The following is a 22,849-nucleotide window of genomic DNA, read 5'->3' as shown; positions in this document are numbered from 1 at the left end:
AAAAGGCTCGAGGGTTGAACGCTCCCTGAGTGCTTCACTTGGCCTCTGACTCTTTGAGTAAAGCGAGCATACCATCTCTAAACTCCCCAGCTCTATGGAAACAACCGTGGGCAGAGGCAGACAGCGACCGCCTGAGGTGTGAGAAAAAGCACAGATGAGAAGTGTGTCTGTTCAACTCTAGATCTCACTGTATGAGTGGCCTTTACCAGAAGTTAACATTAAGACAATCAGTGTTTTTACTGCATTTAGCATGACTGTGGTAGACTGACTTACAGTGGCATGACACACATCATTAACCAGGTGAACAGGTGAACGTTTCAGAGGTCAGAGCCTCCTTAAATACGAGTTCGGCTCTTGTGATGAAATGCACACTGTACGTTTCCTGGTTTCTCTGAATGAAGAACTGCAGCCAGATTAAAATCAAAGAGGAACGCCTGAGTAAACAAATGACAGGGGAACCACCAATGAGCTCCGTTTGAAAGAATTGTTTGAAACCACCCCCTTTGAAAAGGCGTACAATAGTCCGGTCCACCCCCACCCAGTGACATACAATGGCAGAGCTCTGGGGCTAGACCTGAACGCAAAAAGAAAGCGAGGCAGGTCTGCTTCAGGCTTTCATTCAAATCCAACACTTCCGTGGCAGCTTTCACTGGGAGGAAACACATTTCTAGTAAAGTCCTGATGTGACTGTTGATGACGATGACTGTATCAGTGAAGTTGAAGGATAATTGTGTTGTGTGTGACCCCGATTTACTGACAAAGACGCTGAATTCACAGATTCACCCCTGTAACATAAACTCTTATAACATGCCCTTTAACTGAGGGCCACAGGTGAGCCTGACAGCATTTGACACCAGCCAGTGTGTGCAGTGCATCTGTTGCTGAGTGCAGTGACAGCTGTACAAAAGGCCTCTGACATGTGCAGCATGATTCACCGGCTCGGCGCTGATGTAACATCAGGACCCGTTTCAAACCGCTCTCCCTTTCCACATTTCCCCCTCCTGAGAAAAAGCAAAGCATTTTGTATTTTTCACTCTTCCACAATGGAAAATCATAAGCAAACTTAGATCATGATTGACGCCTCAGAGGCGCTGCCCTCCACTGTTCAAATAGAGAGTGGTTTCATTAGAGAAGCTTGCTGTGAAAACGCAGGAAGTCCCCGTGAGCGCTTGAGTACGAAAGAAAAAGAAACCTGGTGTGTGGTTTCAGGAGAGATAAGGAGCATTTGTGTGTCTATCTCTAGTGTAACCGCCCGTCCCTGTCCTGTCCTGTCCTTCATGCTGGAGAACGATACATGCCGCCGGCTTTCGACACAGCAACAGGTCAAACTTCAAATGAGCAGCCACAGAGCAAACACCACATGGCCAAACAGAGCAAATACAGATAGAGAGCAAGCATTCCTGCACAGGAATTCCTGGACTGCGTCTCTCCTGAACACGGCCGCAGTTACATGTTCGGAGGAGGATTTAATACCTGATCTTTTCAGGAAATTGGAGATTGATTATTGTGCTTCAGAAAAAGCCAAAACACTGTTCTTCTTCTTGCATCACCTGTCTGCACTCGAGCTGACACCGGTTCTGTTTTTGTCTCAGCGACAGCCTCCTAAACCACCATTTCCATGACAACTATTTTCTCCTTTCGAGCGTTTCCTGACTTCACACGGTGATGTCACTAACCACAATTTCACGCCCGCCTCTTTTGGCACACATAGAGGGGGAAGCTGACCTTACGCGCGCAGCTATCCTCCTCCTTCTTCTTCTGGTGGCTCTGGGACCACGTAAAAACTCTGAGCAGAGATATACAGTAAGCAGGTGGATAAATCTCTGATCTCATGCCTGTGTGCCTTAAAGTGACTCACGTAGCCGAGCTGGCAGAGGCCTCGGCGAGGCTGTCACCCTAACCGCAGCAGTTACACAAGACACCGCTCTCATCGTTTGCTGTTAGCTCTGCTTAGGTTAACAAGTTCACAGCAGAAGTTAAGATCTTTATCATGATGATGAACTTTTAACACCTTATTTATCACTTCACTTGTTTAAACAGACACGTGAAGTTACCCATTCCCAAGAGAGTCTCCCGTTTCTTCTCTTTAAAAAGTTTAGGCTTGTTGACTTTCGCCGAACTGCACGTTGCAGCTTTTAAAATTCACTTCCTTTGTTCGAAAATGTCAAAAGCCATGCGAGGAGTCAGCTCCCCGGGTTCGACGGAGCGACACCGCACAGAGGCAAGAGCACGGGTTTACCTGACAATCACTACCCTGAAACCAGAGATCTCATCACTTATTCACAGCCGGTGACTCACACATGCATGTGCAGGAAAGGAAACTCACTTCGCTTCAGTTCGCTCAAACTAGTCCCTTCTTTCAGCCTTTTTCTAACGCTCTCTCACTTCCTCTTTTACGAGCTCTTTTCAGAAGTGAAAAATTGACTGCTTAGTGAAAAAGGCGTCACTTCCGTACTGATCTGGATATATTTTTTTTTATTATTTCAACAGCATAGCAAAGAAAAAAAAAAAAAAAGGGAACAAAAATCAAACAGAGCAGTATCTATGAGCTATTAACAGAAGTTTGTGTCTGCAGGTAGATGATGGGTAAAAAAAAGAAAGAACAGAAGAAGAGGAGGAGGGCTGCAGTCACGACATGTGGAGTCGGCGATGGCAGGTGGGGGGGTTGGGAATATGTGAAAACACTTGCCGGGGTCCAAAAGTCAGTCACAGGAAATGTAAATGTGCACAGCCAGCTCGTTGTTGACCCCCCCTGCTCCCCGTCCCAAAGTGCAAACTCAGCAGTCGAGCTTCTGCTGCGGGTAACTGTCTTGATTTTTTTTTTTTTTTTGGGGGGGGGGCACCGGTAACCTCCTCCTAAGGCAGCTGAAACTACAAAATAACCCAACAGTAATTAATGAATGGAAGCTCTGGGAGGAAAAAACAAAAGAAAAAGGGGCGGCGATGATGATGACAGTAATAATAAGACTGGTGAACAGATTCAGACACTGAAACAACAAAAGTATATATCCATATCACAGTGTGTGTGTTTGTGTTTGTGTGTGTGTGTGAATATCCAGCGTCCACATAGTGTCTTTCAAAACAAACCGCCACAGCAGACATGATGGATGTAACCACGGCACAGGAAGTAAGTACAAACACATTTCCTCTATCATCCCGGTACAATCAGTTATGAAAACTCTTTTTTTCCTCCATTTTTTCTTTTCTTTTAAAAGGTCCTAACATATCCGTAATAATACACATTCTCACAAATGACAGCGGGCAGTCGGCGCCATGAAAGATATGATATGCTGATGTAGGTTTTTCAGGACTCTCCCATCCTTTGGATATGTAGCTGGGTCGTGAGAAATACTGGACGAGAGCAAAAAGCAGAGTATAAAGTGTGTGTCCCCGAAAAAGAAATGATACAAACAAAACAGAAAAATAAAAATAAAGGGGGGGAAAGATTTTGCACCAAGAGCTCAAAAAATTAAGCTTGTTGTATATTTAAACTGATTATACAGAATGTGAACCAAAGCAAACTACTTTAAAAAGAAAAAGGAAGCCAGAAAAAAAAAACAATTTGTCTTTCGTTTAAATGAAATGTGGGGTTATAGTGAGGAGATCATTATCAAACAAGGAAAATAAAACAAAATATAATTGCTACTCTCTTTGACATATATACTCAGCAGAGAGGTCGTGGTATTAATTGCTTCAGATTGCATTTTTTTTTTTTTATCATTCTCAGCTACTTTTTCTTTGCCTCCAGGCTGGTGAAGGGGGAGAAAAACATTAAGATTTGTAATTTGAGGTAAGCCAGGTCAGGCCCTCGTAGAGTCCATCCCCTGTCGTCGCACACGAGGGCTGAACGTACCAATTCCTATCTCTGATCCGGGTCAGGCCCAGCTTCTCCTGGATCTCGTGCGGTTTCATGGCGTCCGGGAGGTCTTGTTTGTTGGCGAAGATCAGGATGATGGTGTCCTTCATCTCCCGGTCGTTGATGATCCGGTGGAGCTCCTGCCTCGCCTCGTCGATCCTGTCCCTGTCGGCACAGTCCACCACGAAAATGAGGCCCTGGGTGCCGGTGTAGTAATGTCTCCAGAGGGGCCGGATCTTGTCCTGGCCCCCGACGTCCCACACGTTGAACTTCACATTCTTATAGGTGACGGTCTCCACGTTGAACCCGACCGTGGGGATGGTGGTGACCGACTGTCCCAGCTTCAGCTTGTACAGGATGGTAGTTTTACCAGCGGCATCAAGTCCGAGCATCAATATTCTCATCTCCTTGTTGCCAAAAATCTTTGCGAACACTTTGCCCATGTTGTTTGCTGTGCATAAATACTTTGTGTGCAGGAAAAAACAAAAAGGGCTTCTCTAATGTGAGAAAAAGAAGCTGGTTTCAATACAGCCGAGGCGTGAAGAGCGTCAGTGTCCTCCACGTGATGGCAGCTGAGGGGCAATATTCAAAAAAAAAAAAGAAAAAAAAAAGGCAGTGACTTTCAAGTTTTGTGCAGTTGTTGGACCAGAACCACTACGATTGTGATGATCTGACCTGAGCGGCTGACTTTGGATTGCATTCAGTGTGTGTGTGTTGCAGAATTGGGTGGGGATGTATTTTCATGATCCACTGCCCTCCGATGTAAGAAGAAAAAATTACATCCCCTTGTTTTCAGACTTCCGTCAAAATCCACTCACACAAGTCCAAAAAAAAAAAAAAAAAAAGATCCAGTCACTCTCAGTTGAGCTGGACTTGGTGAATAACAGAACCACTACTAGCCTTTTTACAAAATCAGGCCCTGTCCAAGCCCGGGGTTCCCACTTCCTCCTTGAGCTGTCGGCTGTCCACACTTGCTTCCTCAGCCCCAATTCCAGTCGATGGATCTCAAAAAGCTCAGTTCGGATTATTAAAAAAAAGCAACAAAAAAAACCACACACACCCGATCAGGATCTCTCCGGTCCGGTTCGGCAGCGGGACATCCAAGAGGAGGAGCGCTCAAAAGGTCATTGATTCATCCGACTTTCTTTCTTTCTCTTCCCCCCTGTGTGACACAAGAGCGGGTCCAGAGAAGGGAGGGGTGTTAGTACAGAGGACAACTTTGGATCCGAAAAAAAATTATTCTCTCTGCGGCCGGAGAAGCAAAACAAACACAGACAACACGGAGGGCGAGGTGGATACCTACGTCTGCGGCAGTCATCCCCCAGTCCCCCGGGCCGTTTCTCCCCGCTCTTGCCGCTCTCTGGCTCTCTTCTTCTTCTTCCCCTCTCCTCTCTCCCTCTTCTTCAGCCGCTCAGTCACAGCGGTGGCGGTGCTGTGTTACCGGAAAAGGTGCGGACCCAGATCAGCCGCCACTTCCTCTACGCTGCTCTCACACACTGGTGCTGCGTTCACGGGCCGCTCGTCAGCTCCGACATCTGAACACGAAGAAAAAAAACATTTTTTAAAACAACTTTTATCCACACTTTTGTGTTCGTGAACGATATTTTTTTTTATCTGTTTGTATTTATCGAATTATTTTTATTTCTCAAATGAATTGTGAGTAGTAGTATAACAATTATGTTTATGATAATAGTATCTATTTTATCTTTTCCTTGATTTATTTCATAGATCACTTGTCTTTGGATAATTTCCTGTATGTTTTATACAAATACAATGCTTGTATGTTGGTGTTGGTTAACAACAAAAAGTAACTTTCAGCTCCTGAAAAAAAAAAAAAAAGTATTATTATGCCTATGTGCCTATCAACCTATATTGAAATGTTTTAATTCCTAATATCAGTATCGGCAGGGGCCCCAGATATCAAGTATCTGTTATGGATCCTGAATCATTATTATTACAACTGACTGATTATAATGACTGAGATAATGGGGCATTAAGCTGATAAATCAACGACTGAAGAACATGTTGTGCAACATATCTCGGGCATTTCTGAACTGTAAATGATTGTTATGTGTCTGCTGGTGTTGGTTAACAACAAAAAGTAACTTTCAGCTCCTGAAAAAAAAAAAAAGTATTATTATGAGCACACTATTTTTCTAATTGCGACTTACAACACTTTTGGGGTGTTTCACATTTGAGATTTATTTCTTTTTCTCCTCCTTGTGCTTTTCTAACTGGTTTAAAGTGGGCGGGAGTTATAAAAGATGATGTCACATACTTCTGTGCACCAATCAGGATTTAGCAATATTTGAATCAAAAGCAGTGATGTCATGACTGGCAGGCATTACAGCAAGATGAGTAAACAACATTGTTGTTGTTATTAAGATACAATTTAAAGGTGTTACTTTTAGGTATCACATACACTGTGATACCTAAAAGTTAAAGCCACTGAGCATTAACAGCAAATAAATGTCAATACTGATTAATGTTTTACAAATCATGTATTAAATTGATAATCAATTCTTCATGATATATAAAGTAATTGTTTTATTATTAACTGCACACACTGTAAACGTCTAAAGTCATCGCTCCGCACAGACAAACCACGGTGGACATGGAAAACAAACGCACCCTTCACTCGAATTTTACGATTTCTGATTGTAACGCGAACGCACCATACGCCATTTCGCATGCGCGCTTCAAAAAAACCCTGAAGTGCGGACCGGCCCATCGGCGCGTGCTGACGCCATTTGAGCTTTCATTATGTGTTTAAATCGCCTCTAATGTCACGTCCGCCGTAACAATCACACATCGGCCTGCGCACGTGAAACAGACGTGAGGATTTAAGCACATCTGATGAAGTTACAGACGCGGTGTACCGGCCCGGTCCGGTCCGGTCCGACATGTCTGATCATTCATTCAAAACGGCCCCGTGTGATCAGCCTGTGACGTGGAGGCTGTGAGGGGGAACTACACTCACTCTGACGACAGCAGCCGATTGAATCTGACTAAAAACACAGTCAACATAATGTGGACCAACCAGTTATCAGAGTAAACCCGCAGTATGTCAGGTGGTGAGATATGTAACATCTTATACAAGAGTTTAACCTTCTAAAAGCAGGAAATAGTTATTTTAGTAAGCTTTTATTTAGCTTCCTGTTAAATAGGCCGAGGCTCAATCAGTACATCTTAAATATAAACCAATATATTTATTAAAGCTTGAGATTTGACATGGTTGCACTTTCTTTGAATGTCTTCGTCCATTCTGAAACCCTGATTTCCAGGAGCTTCTGCATGAAAGCAAATGACATAACATCTAGATCTAGATCTACCAAATTAAACTACTGATTCAGATATCTGAAAGTTAAAAAAAAAAAAAGTTTTAAAAATCTGGTAACACCATATATTGGCCAAAATATATAGATATTTTTTCACAAACACAAGAGAATAAACTCGAGCCAAACCGATATATCCCTTATACTATTGGTCGATAACGGCTTGTCACAGTTGCGCATATCTGTTACCTGAAATGCACTGATATGCAAACTCTTGTTTGGAATAATTTATTATAATAAAATTCCCTGTAAACTTATTATTTTAGTGCACTGATGTCAGTTTAGCCATTAAATCTTTTGTTCAAATTGTAAAATATTGTGCCTCTGTTACATATTTTTGTCACAAGTGACTAATAACCACAAAAATGTGTGCCTATCAACCTATATTGAAATGTTTTAATTCCTAATATCAGTATCGGCAGGGGCCCCCAGATATCAAGTATCTGTTATGGATCCTGAATCATTATTATTACGACTGACTGATTATAATGACTGAGATAATGGGGCATTGAGCTGATAAATCAACGACTGAAGAACATGTTGTGCAACATATCTCAGGCATTTCTGAACTGTAAATGATTGTTATGCGTCTGCTGACACAGGCTGGATCTTTCTGTACGCCAACACTTATCTGCAATAAAGTTATACTGACTTATTTATCAGTCTAGCTGTAGCCTTGTGATCTAAAGATGACTTTGGTTTGAGTATACTGCCCCCCATTGACTCACAACTGTTTCATAATGTGCTATTTAGTGAAGTAACCAATGTAACAGCTGGACTAATCGATTGAACCTCTCTTATTCTTCAGCTAATATATAATAATAATGTTTTGACCTTGCTGATTGTGTAATATATTCAAAAAAACGTGGTAAAAATGGGAAAAGGTCTAGTCCATTACCATACACAAACACACACGCATGCGCATGCGCACACGGCAGACACACGAGGGCGGGCTCTGCACTGAGCATGCGCAGTCGCCGCCTCGGTCCTCTTCCCTCAAGTTAAGAATGGTGGGCGAAGCGCGCCTGGTTGTTGTAGGTTAACTGGAACAAGTGACTCCGAAAGCTGCGTACAAGTTCATAAGGTCGACCAACATTTAATGGAAGATACTGGTAAGTTCACAAAACGTATCTTTGTGCGTGAAGTTGGGTGTAAACGCGGGCAGAAGTGCGGCAATTCAGCACGCAGCTAACGCTAGCTACTAGTGGATTTGCCGTCGTTAGCCGGCTAGCTAACATGGAGAAGCACCCCGGTGCCGACTATTACCTGGAGACGGAGGCTAATGCCTAACACGTTGTAGTTAGCACACGGGAGACAAGATGGTGAGGGTTTCGGTTCGTTACACGACGCGCAGCACAGGTAAGCTGAGGATTGTAGCGACGTTAAAGGCTCGTAACTGAGCCCACGCGCAACGTTACGTTACTAAACGAGTGCTAATGTGAAGCTAACGCTAACGTGTCGTCACTTTGAGTGCTGTGCTACTTCTCAGGCAACACATTGGCGTCTAACTTAGGCCCAACTTCTGATTGAACTTTGACTATGCAAACAACCTCCCTTGTGCAACATGGCCTCGACAAGCAAACAACGCTCGAGCTAAAATTAATCGACTTTGACGAAAACCCCGTATTGCGACGTCGTGCAGTCACGCTCAGTGTTAATTAAGACACAAATCACGTGGATACATTATTTTTAGAGGCTAACGCAATGGTTTAAGCTAAAGCTGGCGTCCCGTGTTAATGTTAGAACACGGAAGTGTCCTGTAGCACCAGCTGCCGTTTCTGCTGGCTGACCTTTTTTGGTGTAAAGCTAACGCCACTTAACTTTAAAGTAAATCATTTGCCACTGTCAGGAGTGCAGCTAAAAATATGGCACAGCATTGTTAACGTTTCGACTTGGTGATTATGTAGCGGGGTAACTTGGGGGTTGTGAAGTCTGTTTGCTTTAGTTGCCATGCAAATTAAAAATGCTGCCAAACAAGTTCTGGATAATTCTTAATCTAAGATAGAGGATGTATAGTCTACAGTGCCTATGGTGTTAGTTCTCTGTTAAAGCTACCTATTACTTTAAAATGTATTTGTAGTAATATTTTTTTATAATAATAATAATAATAGTAATAACAATGTGTAATTCCACTATGCTTGTCTTTTTAAGTATTTATCAGCAATTCAATATCTAGGCTTAATCAATTTATGGTCATATATAATTAAGGAAATCCTCACTTGAGGACCTGAAACCAGAGGATATTTGGTATTTTTTTTAAAACATGAGTGAAATGATAGATAAATTAAATTTTTCAACTAATCCCTGCAGCTCTGATTATAATCCACCCTGCTTTTCGACAGGCCTACAACTCTCAGACGACACCATTACTGGAATGCTGGACACTGAGTCCCCTGTCATGGAGAGCAATGGGGATGCCTTTCTACCAGACCTTCCTGTTCTAGGCCAAGCTGCTGACTGGTCCATGGACCAGACTGCTCCAGAACCAATCACCAACATCTTGCCTGAGGACTCAGACGCATCCCAGGATGCCCCGGGGCAACAGCAAGAACCAGACCAGCAGATGAATGCCACAGAGCTGGGATCTGTGGAGAAGGCTGTGGAGCAGTTTCAGCTCGCCAGTGCTCAGCTCTTCCAAGAGGAGCAGCCACCACCACCACCACCACCTCCACCACAGCCCACAGAAGAGGCAGAACAAAAAACAGAGTCTGTGGAGTCTCCGCAAGACAACCAGGAGATGAGTGTAGAGCCAGAGGCTGCTGTACAGGATGCCAGTCAAGGTAATCAAAATAATTGTTGCTTGATAGTGACATACTTTTGAAGGTAGATTACAAAATAAGTAATACATGCAACTGGATACTTAATGGTTCCCTGTTTACTGCTCCAGATGGGACTGAGGCACCACAGGAGACAGGGGATGGCATGGAGCTGGAAGAACCATCCAAAGAGACAACAGAAGAATCGGCTATTCCAACAGAACCACCGCAGCCCAGCGAGTTTGAAAAACTCTTTAAAGGGTGTCAGGAGAACCCAGAAGACTTCAATGGTTGGGTCTACCTGCTGCAATATGTTGAGCAAGAGGTAAGAGATGACATGCAGATTATTCAGATATGTGTAGAAATGTACAGTTTGGCCATTACCAAAATTAAACAGGGGCTCAAACTTTTGTTTTTTACATTATGATGTCATTGAAAAGCTGGATAACTGGATTATTATACTAAAATGTGAAGTGTGACAATCTCTTTTCTGTTACCTCTCCCTTGCAGAATGTCCTTGAACCTGTGAGGCAGACATTTGACATATTCTTCCTGCGTTATCCCTACTGCTATGGCTACTGGAAGAAGTATGCTGATATTGAAAAGAAGCATGGGAATATACAGGATGCAGAAGAGGTAAATATCAACGTTGTTTGGACACATTTGTTGCTTTCTTGTCTCAAGGATTTTACCCTTCATACACTAAATATTTGGCAGGCAGTTCTGTCCTTGTCCCCGTTATTTCTTCCTTTTATATTATAATACTACATTGACTCATGTCCATGTACATGTCCTTAAGTGTTGGTCATTTAGAGACTGCAAACACCAGGTATTTTGGCCTGAAGAGAGAGGGGCAAATAGAGGTGCTTGTATGAATAAAATAAAATTTGTTCCAGCCATTGACAGGCTTGTTTGTGTTTGGTCTCTCCCAAGGTGTACAGAAAAGGTTTGCAGGCCATTCCCCTCAGCGTGGACCTGTGGCTGCACTACCTGACCTTCATCAAAGAGAACTCAGACGCGACTGATCCGGAGACTGAGGGTCGCATTCGAGCGTGAGTGAGAGTCTTACTTTATAGCATTTTATCTCATCCTCGTGTTATGTGGCTCTTGCTTATGACATTTTTTGACAGTTAATCTTAACCAACTATTTGATAGTTCATGCCAATGCATAATATTTACAATATTTCCTTTTTTTAAATCTTCTACCATTAGTGCCTATGAACATGCAGTGCGAGCAGCAGGCACAGACTTTCGCTCAGATCGCCTGTGGGAGGCCTTCATCAACTGGGAGACGGAGCAGCAGAAGCTGGCCAACGTCACCGCCATCTATGACCGCATCTTGGGCATCCCAACCCAGCTTTATTCCCAGCACTTCCAGAGGTGTGTGTGTATCTCTGTCACTCTGTTTGCAGTTTCACCTCTTCAGCTCCTCAGTTATAATCCAGTGGTACAGGTTCTCAGTAACTGAAGGAAGAAATTTCTTTTTCAGTGTAGAGTATAATTGACCACAATAGGGCAATCTCTTCAAAGCACTCAGCTCCACACAACACAAAGAAAGGTGTTTTTTGCTTAAAATCACTCTAAAATAACACCATTTTAATCTTTGCGTTAAAGCTTATTTGCCTGTTTTTAATCTTTGCAGGTTCAAAGATCATGTGCAGACGAACAACCCCAAACATTTCTTGTCAGAAGAGGAGTTTGTTCAGCTGAGGCTTGAGCTCTCTAAAGCCAGCCTGATGGCGATGGTCACCGAAGATGCGGAGCCGCCTGCAGCTGACGACGATCTACCGCCTGGTACAGAGGAGCTTTCGGACCCTGCTAAGGTAGAAATCTAATTTCTGATCCTGCAGGGGAGACACATTTCCAAAAGTACTTGCAGGGGTTAGCCGGAGCTTGCCTTTTCTCCATGATGAGATGGAACGAAAGCTTTGTTTAGGTTTGAAGAGGTGTCTTTATGTCAGCAGCCAAGCCAATGAATGCCAGGGGGGATTCAAGTTGGCATCCATTCAGGGACTCGCCCATAAACTAAAAGGATCAACCGTGGCCCCTTGACCGCAGAACCTGCACCCAGAGGCTGATATGCAGGGTGCATACATACCTCCCCCCTCTACAGGCTTCTAGTCTCTGGCAAGCTCATGGTGATGTAAATCCTTGATTGCAGGACTCGCAGTTTTGACATCAAGTGGAGAATGATTTGGTGACTCGTTCACAAGAGTGTTGACCATGTGTTTTTTATGTGTCTTTATGTAGAGAGTGACAGAGATCGAGAATATGCGCCACAAGGTGATCGAGGCCCGGCAGGAGGTGTTCAACCACAATGAACATGAAGTCAGCAAGCGCTGGGCCTTTGAGGAAGGGGTATGTGTCTTATTTGTTGTTTGTTGGAAATGTGTTTTCTTTTTATTCTTTGACGATGTAAAACAAGCATTTATTCATGTCTTTTCAGATTAAGAGGCCATACTTCCATGTCAAAGCCTTAGAGAAGACCCAGCTGAACAACTGGAAGGAGTACCTGGACTTTGAAATTGAAAATGGGACTCCAGAGCGCGTGGTTGTTCTTTTTGAGCGATGCCTCATTGCTTGCGCACTCTACGAAGAGTTCTGGACCAAGGTAAAATGACCTTTAACCTCTCTGTCACTCCCGCTACCTCCCTGCACTTCCCCATCCACGATGATATCACTTCGACACAGTAAATCGTCCTGCACTCTCTTTGCGTGTAACGTTGATATGTGACTGTATCTGTTGTATTAGGGGATGGCCAGCTTGCCACACAAGATATGACTGCAGCATTTGCCAACTACTACGTTGCATCTTCTTCGTCTCCCACTACCTTACAGAAACTTATCTAATTGGTTCCATGAAGGTGCTGATGGGTTTACACAGAAAATTTCTAAAAACGATCTTGTCAATGAAGAAATTCACTGTTTCTGTCAACTGAAAATTTAGGTTTAAAATGTGTTGTCTCCTTTGCCTTTCTCTTTTTCTCCTCTGTTCTTTTTCTCTGTCCTCTCCTGCATTTCTTCCAACTCCGCTTTCTCTTTTTCACTCTGAAGTATGCAAAATATATAGAGGGCTACAGCACTGACGGTGTAAGACATGTCTACAAGAAGGCGTGTACCATCCACCTGCCCAAGAAACCGGCCATCCACCTGCTGTGGGCAGCCTTTGAGGAGCAGCAGGGTGAGTGGCACTCAGACAACATGCAGATAAAACTTAGGGTGTGACTGCACATGTAATGTACATAGTGATACAGACTTGGAAAAAAAACAGCATTGTTTGGGCCACGCTTGACAATATTCTGCTTTTCTTTGTCCAGGCAATGTCGAGGAGGCTCGTGGCATCCTGAAGTCGCTAGAGGAATCAGTCCCAGGTCTTGCCATGGTGCGCCTTCGAAGGGTCAGTCTTGAGCGTCGCCATGGTAACATGGATGAAGCAGAGGCGCTGTTAAGGGAGGCCATGGATTCCGGGAAGAATGCTACTGAGACGTCGTTCTATGCTGTGAAGCTGGCCAGACAGCAGATGAAGGTGCAGAAAAGTCTGAGCAAAGCCAGGAAGGTGCTGCTGGATGCTATTGAAAAAGACCAGGTGATGACCCTTCTACAGATGCATGCATAAATTGTTGGGTGATATAGCCCTATATAGAGGCCAGTAAAAAACACCCACTACCAAGATCATTTAATCACCTCTTCTTTGGATTACTGCTGCACTATATAGGCTGCCTCACATCATTGAAAGTATGTTTTCTTTCCTCAAGTGGAAATCAGACTCGTTTACACTCGAGACACCTGTTATTCCCCTGCAAAGAAATCAGTTTAGAATGTAAAGAGAAACTGGAGTGGACATTTTATTATATGTAATTAAAAATGAATTATACCACCTTCCGCCATGGCGATATTGCACTACTTGTGACATACTCACTTGTACTTTTATGGCTTTACAGACTAATCCGAAGCTCTATCTAAACTTGCTCGAGCTGGAATACAATGGAGACGTGACGCAGAACGAGGCTGAGATCTTGGCTTGTTTCGACCGAGCCCTGCAGAGCCCGATGCCCATTGAATCCCGCCTCCTCTTCTGCCAGCGCAAGGTCGAGTTCCTCGAGGACTTTGGCAGTGACATAAATGTGTAAGTGTTTTGTTACTTTTTAGAGATTGAATAATGGATTAACGTGAATAGATTTGTCATGTTTAATATTGACTAATTTTCATTCTTTTATTTCTTTCAGGCTTGTGGCTGCATATAGTGAACAACAGAAGCTGCAGAAAGAAAGTGAACCCACAAAGAGGAAAGCGGAGAACGGGTATGACAGGTGGATATTGGAACAGGGCTTGGGTCACATCAACACATCATTATTTTCATTTCATTTTTCAACATTCCAGTCATATAATAGCAGTCCTGTCGTCATTCATTGTAGCACAAACTTATAGTGGGTGTTTATCATGAGCTAAACATCCTCTAAAAAGCTTCTGATGTATTATAGGCACTACAGCAAACGACACTAACTAGTAAGAGATTTTACTAACTGTAAACTATTTGTCTTCAGCTCTCAAGAACCTGACACCAAGAGACAACGTGTGGATGACGAGTCCTCGGCTGCAGCAAACGCACTGACAGACACGCAGGCCAACAACTCCGCGTACAACTACAACTGGTACCAGGTGGGTTTCTTATCTGGAAAAGATTTCCTTGCTTTCCCTTCATGTCACACTCAGCATGTATGGCCATTGGCAGCATTTTTCGTCTGTTTTCTAGTAAGAACTTGTCTGAATCAACTGTACCAAAGTTAAACGCATGTTTTGTTTAAGTGAGTTGAAATTTAGGTGATCCGGCTAACTTATTCTTTCCTTCCCTTTTTCTCAGCAACCATACGGCAGTTGGGGACAAAACTCCTGGGGGCAGTACAACCAGTATGCCCAGTATAACCAGTACTACCCTCCTCCTCCAACATGATGACCAAAATCCTTACATGAAGATGGAGACTCAGAGGAAAGCATCCTTTCTGCCCTGCCTACTTTTCTGAACAGGGCTACTCAACATGGTGTCATGGAGATTAATCCAACCACAGAAGCTCGTTTGTTTCTTCTTTCTGGTTTAAAGTGTGCTAATCGTTTAAATTATACTTTGTAGCAATTGTTTAGATTATAATACACTTGGCTCTCCATGGCAGCCATGTTGATTAGTCATGTTGTTTAAAACAACGTTAATTGCGACATCCATCATCTCCTTAACTGGCTGCTTTTTTTGGGTTCTTTAATGCATGTTAAGTGTGAGAAGGCAGATTTATTTTCCCCTGTGTGATAAAAGGCTTTCTAATTTTTAGATCGGATGACTTAGTTTGGTCTCTTTCTTTGTGTTTAAGATTTAAACTTGTAAAGGAAGCATTCATTGATGTACCTCTGAGTCATGTTTCTTCTTCCCAAACTGAAAGATTTTTAATATTTCATGGTTATGTTTCCATAAACAAAATGAAGAGTTCCTCCTTTTTTTATTTTGACCTGATTTCATAATAAAGAGATTGATATCCAGAAATGTCCCTTTGTTGACTTCATCATCCTTTTCATTTCAACATTGTTCAATATATTGAATTCATGAGCCATTAAGACATTACCAACAATCTTTCATATATGTATTAAGTACAGAAATTATCTTTTTCCACATGTTCAGTACGAAGTGCAAATGATCACCTCGTAGTCAGTGTGACAAGTTTTAGATTTAGCCTTTATTGAACACTGACATACGGTGAAATACAAAGAACTGAAAGCTCGTTTACTATTGAGTAAGGTAAAGAAATAAATCCATACTTTGATTTAAAATGCCCAAATAAACCCCGGCCTGCTTCTTACAGTGACCTAGGTGGGCAAGGTTAAACGATCATGTGGTTACATGTCAGTGTTTTATTGAGCTTTGTGGTTTTTTGTAATAAACAGTCATTATTGCCAATTAAAACAATGGAAAACCCAATAATCGATCCCACAAGAACAGTTTCACAGTCCAAAGTGCGATGGGCGTGGCCACAGCTTCCATCAATGCTTACGTAGATCCGCACATGCGCAGTGTCGGCCCTTAAACAGCCCTTTCTATGCCTAGCGTTGAACGACTAGCATCAACGAGGTAAGGCCTGTGCGATTTCAGTGAAAAATCCTAAAAATGTAAAGCCCCGGGAGATTTTGTTACGCTAATAGAGCCACTATATCATCATTTATCACATGTAGTTCTTTATTTTGAACAGTTACGCTATATTCCGTGTGTTTAAAGCGACTTTATGAAAAGCGTGTCCCATGCGGCTAGTTATGCTAGCATAGCATTAGCAAGACACCAAGCGAGAGGAGTCTGTTCAGCTCCCGGCACGTTGCTTTGCTCTGTTTCTCACCAGTTTTTTAACCTGAAAGTTTTATGACAGGATATAATTTGTCACGACATCCCCACGTTTAGCATATTTAGTAACCTCAGACTATAGGTATAGCGTGGCGGGTTTGGTAGCCGATGTTTGCTGTCACAAATAAAAATCCAACGCCACAGGCTGGTTTCCGCAGTAGATATATTGATAATGACTAAAGCTAAAATGCCCTTTCGGTTTTTCTTCCAGCATCATGATGCAGCTATTCTTGCGTGCCCAGAACACTCACACCCTTGAGGTGACCGGACAGGAAACTGTTGGACAGATCAAGGTAATTTTGTGTTTTATAAGTTGGTGAGAATTCACCAAACTTTTGATTTATCATGTCAATGCAGTCCTGTTTTCAGTGATCTGTGTGAATCCTAGTGATGCTTTCACATGGTGAAGGGGTTTTTGCTATAAATGCTTATGCTTTGGTGTCCCTTTAGGCCCATGTCCAGACTGTGGAGGGTCTCCTGGTCGAGGATCAGGTGCTGTTGCTCGCTGGGTGCCCACTGGAGGATGATGCCTCCCTGGCATCCTGCGGTGTCTCAGAGCACTGCACCCTGGAGGTAGCTGGCAGGCTTCTGGGAGGTCAGTACACGGAAATAAAACGCACGATAGTCTAGCTTCAAAGTGAGAGATTCGGTGCACAAGCTGGCCTTCATATACTGTAGGGATAAAAGTCAAAAGCCAGTATTTCCTGTTGATCAGACCCAAACCTCCATCACCAAGCCATCGTATATCATGTATGGATATTCAAAAAGATGTTTTCAGTGGATCATGACATTAGGGGTCATGTTAGTGATTTGAAAGATGAGTACAGTGTCTGAACAATTGCAGGATCTTTGGTTTATGTGGGAATTATCCCAACTAACACTCCCATCTTCCTTTTCCCCCTCCTCAGGTAAGGTCCACGGTTCTCTGGCCCGTGCCGGAAAAGTGAGGGGACAGACACCCAAGGTAAGAAGATTTTGTGTATTTCTGACACTTTATGTTCCAGCAAAATACAAACTCAGACATTTACGCGTTTAATTTCCTCCAGAACACATTGTATAGTACTTAGAACATGTAAATATCATTTTCATACATTTAGAGGCCATTTATATCTGTGTTGGATGTGCTGGTCATGAAAACTAGAAAAATAACCGATGCCTTTTCTGTCACTTTGTCCAGGTTGACAAGCAGGAGAAGAAGAAGAAGAAGACTGGCCGTGCCAAGCGTCGCATCCAGTACAACAGACGCTTCGTGAACGTTGTGCCCACCTTCGGAAAGAAGAAGGGACCCAACGCCAACTCCTAAGTGCTTAAATGCCCTAAAGGAGAAATCCAGTCACCACAAATTAGTTTTTCCCAAGTTAAATGTTATCCTGCTGTACAGAATAAATATTGGCTTGGACAAAAGAGAACTGTTTGTTTTGTTTCCTGCAATGAAAGTGGCGTCCTTATGGATACCAGTTGCTATTTTCAGAGTTTTGTGACACTTACTGTTTATTTCATGATCTGTGGTTAGAAAATGGCCTGAAATGATTGAGGGTTGTTATAATTTCTCAATGTTCATTTGCCTCTAAATTTCAGAATTAGATGGTGCTGATAGTTATGTGTCACTGAAGGGTCTGAATTTATTGTGGAGTTTTTTAATCTAAATTCGTCCTCTACAGTACATTAATATTGGATGGACGGACAAGTGAGACTTGGTTTGTGTCAGCAAATATGAAAGATCACCACAAATTAATGTAGTTTCAGATTTCAACCAGCATTAGGAATTATTTGAGGAATGTAAAAAGTCTGGAAAGTTTAAAATATGCTTAGCTTTCACCATGTTTTCTGTTAGGAAAAATGCTTGGATTTGAATTTTTCAACATTATCTGTGTTGACTATGTTGATGAAAGCTCAGTGATCCAGGTCATGGTAAATCTAGGTGCTGTATCATAGGCAACTGGACTTGTTTCAGTTTCTTGTAGACATTTCACCTCATCATCCAAGAGGCTTCTTCAGTTCTAACTAACTGGAGAGGAGTTGGCAGGCTCTTGTGTGGGTATGTTCTTACACAGTCGTTAAGGACACGTGTGAGCTCTTGAGTTTCAGAGTTGTTTGGGCCACTTGTGGGTCATTGGTCAAACCGGCCTTCATGTGGGTTTCTAAGGTTAGGTGAAATCTGGCACCATCTACACAATAACTCAATATGCTTATAAAAGAAATTTACAATATACATTAAATTGCTGTGGGTGTAAGGAACTTTTGCAGTTGCATCTATATTAATTTAAATGATAAAGGCTTTAAGAGAGAATTTTAGGTTGAGGTACCTTGAAAGTGCTCAAATGTACTCTTAAATAGATGTACAAACCTTTTTAAATACAAGATAATCTGGATGTTGTGTGTAATGGGATGTCAGAACTTGTGTTTTCCTCTGCATGCGTCAAGTGAATGATGGTTAAACTGCTTAAAATTGACATCCAACCTATATTTGCTTGCGAAATGATTGGTCAACACTGATGACATGAAAATCAGAAAACCATTCCATACTTAAGTCTCTGAAACAGGTTTATTTTACATTTACATGCAAAAGAAAAAGAAAATACAGAGAATAAGGTTTCAGGGTGTCTCATATATACATTATTGACAAGCCGCCACATTTGGGCCAAAACTTAAGACATTGTAATAACTGGTCATCGTTTCCTGTAACGAGATGAGACAAAGTAGAAACAGAACAGTGCAGTCCAAATATCATTTTAACTTGAATCTTTACAACAAGGCCGTTGATTCTTTTTTTTTCTCCACCTCCGTCCTTTAAACATAGTGCATGCTGGCCAGAGTTTGTTGGTTAATCCACAGCCACCAGCTCGATCTCAAAAATCAGCTTCGCATTGGGTGGAATTCTGGAAGAGCTGGAGTTAAGGAAGGGACAGCAGTCGACGCAAATGATTGTAAACAAATTAAGAGCACTGACAAACACATGTGCTTCAGCCACACAGTACTGACCAGCTGAAAAGTCCGGTGACTAAACTCAACTGAACACAAACACATATTTACATGACATGCACAAAGTGAAGCACAAACTCAGCCAAAGAAAAGGATACTTGTTTTCAGGGACACCCTTCCTTCCATAGGCCCACTCTGGTTCAATCTCCAATCGAGCGGTTTCACCCTTGCTCATTGTCATAATGGCCTCATCCCACTGTGAAAATCAAGGATCAGTGATGATGACATACAGTGAAACTGAAAAAAGTTTGGATGCACGGAGCAAAAAAATCATCGGCAGCATCACTTACTCCTCTGATGACTCTGCCGAGGCCAGCTTTAAAGCTCAGTGGTTTAGTTTGCCTTTTCTTTCTTGCCGCTGCAGAGAGACAAGAGGGCAAGTTTAAACCCGAAGACCATTGAGGACAATTGCTATTGGCATTTAATGAAATTAAATTAGGTGATGATGACAAACACTGGCTGGTTTACGGTGGTAACAAACTGGTCCAGCATTCTCATGAATTAAATTGTCAGTGAAATCTGACTATACAGGTGCAGGTCTGTCATACCTGCGGGAATATTGGTGTCAAAGACAGTCCCATCCTCCAGGGAACCAGTGTACCAGCAGCTCACAGTTTCACCTTTCTTCGGAAAGTTAGTCTTGTCACCTTTCTTCAGCACTGACTTGGTGTACTTGGGCGGACCCTGTGAAAAGCAGGAGCAGCAGGAGTTTGTAAGTGTGCAGGGCAAAAAATGAATCATCAACAACAACAACATCGCCAAAAGTCAACATCCTGAAGCCGTACCTCATCCACAACCTCTGTTTTGACTTCTTTGGGTTTGTCTTCGATTTTGACAGCTTTAACCTGCTCGGTCACTTCTTCGATCGGTTCTGTGCCTTTAAACCGCTGCAAATGACACAGAGAGAAGGGAATAAACATACAGGGCTGCACGATATGGTTCAAAACGTGATATTGCGATTACGATATAATTCATGCTCATAATTCATATTATGGATGATAAAATTTTACATCACAATTTTCACTGTCATTGAAAAACTAGTAAAATCAAGATGATGTTGCATTTCTCCTGGTCTCTGCCAAACAAAAACACGTTTTATTACATCTGGAGAAGAAGTTTTGTAGGCCAGAGCATCTCTGCAGCACTACAAATTTTCATTAAAACACTGTTTTGTGACACATTTTACCATCACAAAATAACAGCAGTTCCCTGTGATTTGCATATTGAACTTTGGATTATTTGTCAAATAATTGTGCAACCCTGATTTGCACTCTTGAATGAGTTCATCAGCCAAAACCAGTGCCACAATGTGCAACATCGTGTATAAATTATCATCACTTACTTTGCTCTCAAACAGCTGATTGTAGGCAATAACCAGCTGTTCTTTCTTTGCTGTTTTGGCCACATTCTTGATGTTTCCCAGCAGCTTGTGCTCATTGAGGAACTGAAAGGAAAATTGCAAAAAAAACAAGGAAAACCCATCAGAGGTTAGCTTTATTTATCCACCTTCTATATACTCCTGCGTCACTTTCTAGTTTTGGCTATAGCTAACATGTCAGACCGTAAACAGGCCGTGATTTCAGATGAAATAACGAGCCGTGGCGCACATATTACTTCCGCAGTGCTCTTTTTTTGTATGAATATCCCTCTGTAGTGTCGTACACGGTGCCTAGCTAGATGCTAATACACCACATCCTTTCTTAGGTAGCTCCCCCTAGCTAACCACGCAGCATGCTGCAGTTCAAAAGTACGCATTAACACTTTAACCTGCAAATATTCACACCGACGCCACAACGGGAATAACGGGATAAACATACCGAGTGGGCTGCATTGTCCTGAATGAACTTTATGAGGTCTTTTTTGGGCAAATCGTCACTTTTGAGCTGCTCATCGCTCCACTCTCGTGTAGGTTCATCCGCCATTTTGAGAGGCGAACTGGTGAACTTTGACCGCCGTGACGTATATTAAACATTTATTTTTATTTTTATCATGAATATATATTATACGTTTTACATTTATAAATTATATGTATTTTAATTCAACTAATTATTATTAACTGTCAGGTGAAATATTTGACGATTTAACTGGTTAGAAAATAAATAAATTAATAAAATTCAGAGCATAGCCTGAAAAACAATTCAGCTACGGAAAGAGAGAAGGCCAAATCAATCAATAATCATAAGATATGGACACATTATAAAATGTCACATTATTAAATGTGCCTATGGCTCCAATAAAGACCCTGTGATCAGCCAGTTACATCTCTCTAATGTGTCCTGCCACCTAGTGGACCATTAGAAACAAATCAAATACAGATAAATATACATAAAAAGTCAGACATTACAAAACCTTACAATTTTTTTAACCATGGACAGAATGATAGTCAGATTTTTTTTTTCTTCTGATCATATCCAACATCTCTGAACAAGACATGCACCTGATGAGGACATAATTATGTGTAACAGTAGACGACACAACGGTTTATATAGTTTCAGTGGCTGACGTTGAGTAAATCACACCCATAAGCATCCATAAGCAATAAAAGCGCTCCATTTTCTTTATTTACTTCAAGTCAAGTTTGTCTACTTAGTTTGAAATATTAATTTTATTGGAGATAAATGTTTTGAGAATATCTCTTGACAAAGCCAAAATGAATGTAATAAGTCTGGCCCTGAGTCATATGTCATATCTGGTTTATCTGGCAGATCTTTATTTGCACTGCAGAGAGCAGCTATTCTTCCTCTGGCCATTGACGTTGGTTTATTCAAAAGTATCCAGGAGAAAAATGATGTGCGATATGGCTGAAGAGGAAAGTAAGTCTCCCTTTTTCTTTTGTACTTCACAAATTATGATGATTTATGAGGTGGAGTTCATTTTCCAGGAAACGGCTCGACAAAACCATGAAATATTCGAGTGAAGAGATGAGAACAAGTCGGAATGGCTGTTAAATTTTGATGTGTTTAAGTTCGCAAAAAAAGTTGCTACCCTAATTCCTTGACTTTCTCTGTCATTTGTTAATGTATACGCATCACTCTGTTCCTAATTTTGACCTGTTGGCCCATGTCAGCTGGGCAGACTTACATGCAGCATGGCACAACATTTACAAATGAATTCCCACATTAGAATAAAGTCCCACTACATCCCTTATCTGATCCCCTCTGAACCCTTGTGACCTGCCTGTAACCACCGAAACAGCTGTATCACATCTTCTTTACGATCTTAAAATCCAATAATAATCACAGACACTGCAAAACATCTCTAAAAACTCTGGTAGTTACATTAGCACCACCTTCTGACCGAGTTCTTCTTTGACTTCTTCTTCTCTATTTTTTAAAAGTTAATGTCACTTATATCCACACAGCTGCACAACTGACCTCCACACCTACCTGTGGTCTAATAATGAAGCTGCTCAAATTAAAAACCCAAATCTAGTGATACATCTTATAGCAGCTGGTCTTCCTGTATGTTTCTGACCAAGTTGTGCAGCTTTATTGAACATGAGCAGTTACATATAAACAGGTTGTCATAGTGAGAGCCTCCTGTT

General features: G+C 42.0%; 4 protein-coding genes across 5 annotated transcripts; 2 read left to right on the top strand and 2 right to left on the bottom strand.

Moving 5' to 3' along the window:
• Positions 1-2,455: 2,455 nt before the first annotated feature.
• Positions 2,456-5,351, bottom strand: arf6a (ADP-ribosylation factor 6a). The gene is made up of 2 exons (XM_073492718.1): positions 5,160-5,351; positions 2,456-5,018 (listed from the first exon to the last, which is right to left on the bottom strand). The coding sequence occupies exon 2, from the start codon at positions 4,297-4,299 to the stop codon at positions 3,772-3,774; it is 528 nt and encodes a 175-aa protein (XP_073348819.1). The 5' UTR covers positions 4,300-5,018; positions 5,160-5,351; the 3' UTR covers positions 2,456-3,771.
• A 2,793-nt stretch (positions 5,352-8,144) lies between these two features.
• prpf39 (PRP39 pre-mRNA processing factor 39 homolog (yeast)) lies at positions 8,145-15,477 on the top strand. 2 transcript variants are annotated; one of them, XM_073492496.1, is made up of 15 exons: positions 8,145-8,303; positions 9,534-9,971; positions 10,079-10,272; positions 10,458-10,583; positions 10,881-10,999; positions 11,160-11,327; positions 11,590-11,770; positions 12,198-12,305; positions 12,394-12,558; positions 13,002-13,128; positions 13,265-13,533; positions 13,889-14,073; positions 14,174-14,257; positions 14,492-14,606; positions 14,809-15,477. In XM_073492496.1, the coding sequence occupies exons 1-15, from the start codon at positions 8,291-8,293 to the stop codon at positions 14,896-14,898; spliced, it is 2,382 nt and encodes a 793-aa protein (XP_073348597.1). In that variant the 5' UTR covers positions 8,145-8,290; the 3' UTR covers positions 14,899-15,477. The 2 variants fall into 2 exon arrangements, with proteins under 2 accessions (XP_073348597.1, XP_073348598.1); XM_073492497.1 differs by having other exon boundaries at positions 8,169-8,303; positions 14,174-14,248; positions 14,809-15,102.
• A 492-nt stretch (positions 15,478-15,969) lies between these two features.
• On the top strand, positions 15,970-17,732 carry faua (FAU ubiquitin like and ribosomal protein S30 fusion a). The gene is made up of 5 exons (XM_073492897.1): positions 15,970-16,059; positions 16,535-16,616; positions 16,774-16,918; positions 17,232-17,287; positions 17,501-17,732. Exons 1-5 carry the CDS (start codon positions 16,028-16,030, stop codon positions 17,624-17,626), a joined length of 441 nt encoding a protein of 146 aa, XP_073348998.1. The 5' UTR covers positions 15,970-16,027; the 3' UTR covers positions 17,627-17,732.
• A 1,117-nt stretch (positions 17,733-18,849) lies between these two features.
• Positions 18,850-21,234, bottom strand: fkbp3 (FKBP prolyl isomerase 3). The gene is made up of 7 exons (XM_073492740.1): positions 21,123-21,234; positions 20,648-20,749; positions 20,091-20,192; positions 19,854-19,989; positions 19,596-19,663; positions 19,404-19,501; positions 18,850-19,202 (listed from the first exon to the last, which is right to left on the bottom strand). Exons 1-7 carry the CDS (start codon positions 21,225-21,227, stop codon positions 19,148-19,150), a joined length of 666 nt encoding a protein of 221 aa, XP_073348841.1. The 5' UTR covers positions 21,228-21,234; the 3' UTR covers positions 18,850-19,147.
• Between the last annotated feature and the right edge of the window lie 1,615 nt (positions 21,235-22,849).

The sequence above is a fragment of the Pagrus major genome, chromosome 22, assembly GCF_040436345.1.
Source record: "Pagrus major chromosome 22, Pma_NU_1.0".
Classification (NCBI taxonomy): Eukaryota; Metazoa; Chordata; class Actinopteri; order Spariformes; family Sparidae; genus Pagrus; species Pagrus major.
This window is presented reverse-complemented; position numbering and strand designations above follow the sequence as displayed.

What these genes read in the sequence shown, in the direction of transcription:
- fkbp3 (XM_073492740.1), bottom strand. Translation starts at nt 21,227, where the DNA reads ATGGCGGATGAACCTACACGAGAGTGGAGCGATGAGCAGCTCAAAAGT. An exon ending in ATCAGCTGTTTGAGAGCAAA is followed by an intron (nt 20,193 to 20,647) that starts GTAAGTGATGAT and finishes TGTCATTTGCAG; the next exon opens with CGGTTTAAAGGCACAGAACC. An exon ending in TCGGCAGAGTCATCAGAGGA is followed by an intron (nt 19,502 to 19,595) that starts GTAAGTGATGCT and finishes TGATTTTCACAG; the next exon opens with TGGGATGAGGCCATTATGAC.
- prpf39 (XM_073492496.1), top strand. An exon ending in ATGCTATTGAAAAAGACCAG is followed by an intron (nt 13,534 to 13,888) that starts GTGATGACCCTT and finishes ATGGCTTTACAG; the next exon opens with ACTAATCCGAAGCTCTATCT. An exon ending in TTTGGCAGTGACATAAATGT is followed by an intron (nt 14,074 to 14,173) that starts GTAAGTGTTTTG and finishes TATTTCTTTCAG; the next exon opens with GCTTGTGGCTGCATATAGTG.
- arf6a (XM_073492718.1), bottom strand. Translation starts at nt 4,299, where the DNA reads ATGGGCAAAGTGTTCGCAAAGATTTTTGGCAACAAGGAGATGAGAATA.
- faua (XM_073492897.1), top strand. Translation starts at nt 16,028, where the DNA reads ATGCCTAGCGTTGAACGACTAGCATCAACGAG. An exon ending in AGCTGGCAGGCTTCTGGGAG is followed by an intron (nt 16,919 to 17,231) that starts GTCAGTACACGG and finishes CCCCCTCCTCAG; the next exon opens with GTAAGGTCCACGGTTCTCTG. An exon ending in TGAGGGGACAGACACCCAAG is followed by an intron (nt 17,288 to 17,500) that starts GTAAGAAGATTT and finishes CACTTTGTCCAG; the next exon opens with GTTGACAAGCAGGAGAAGAA.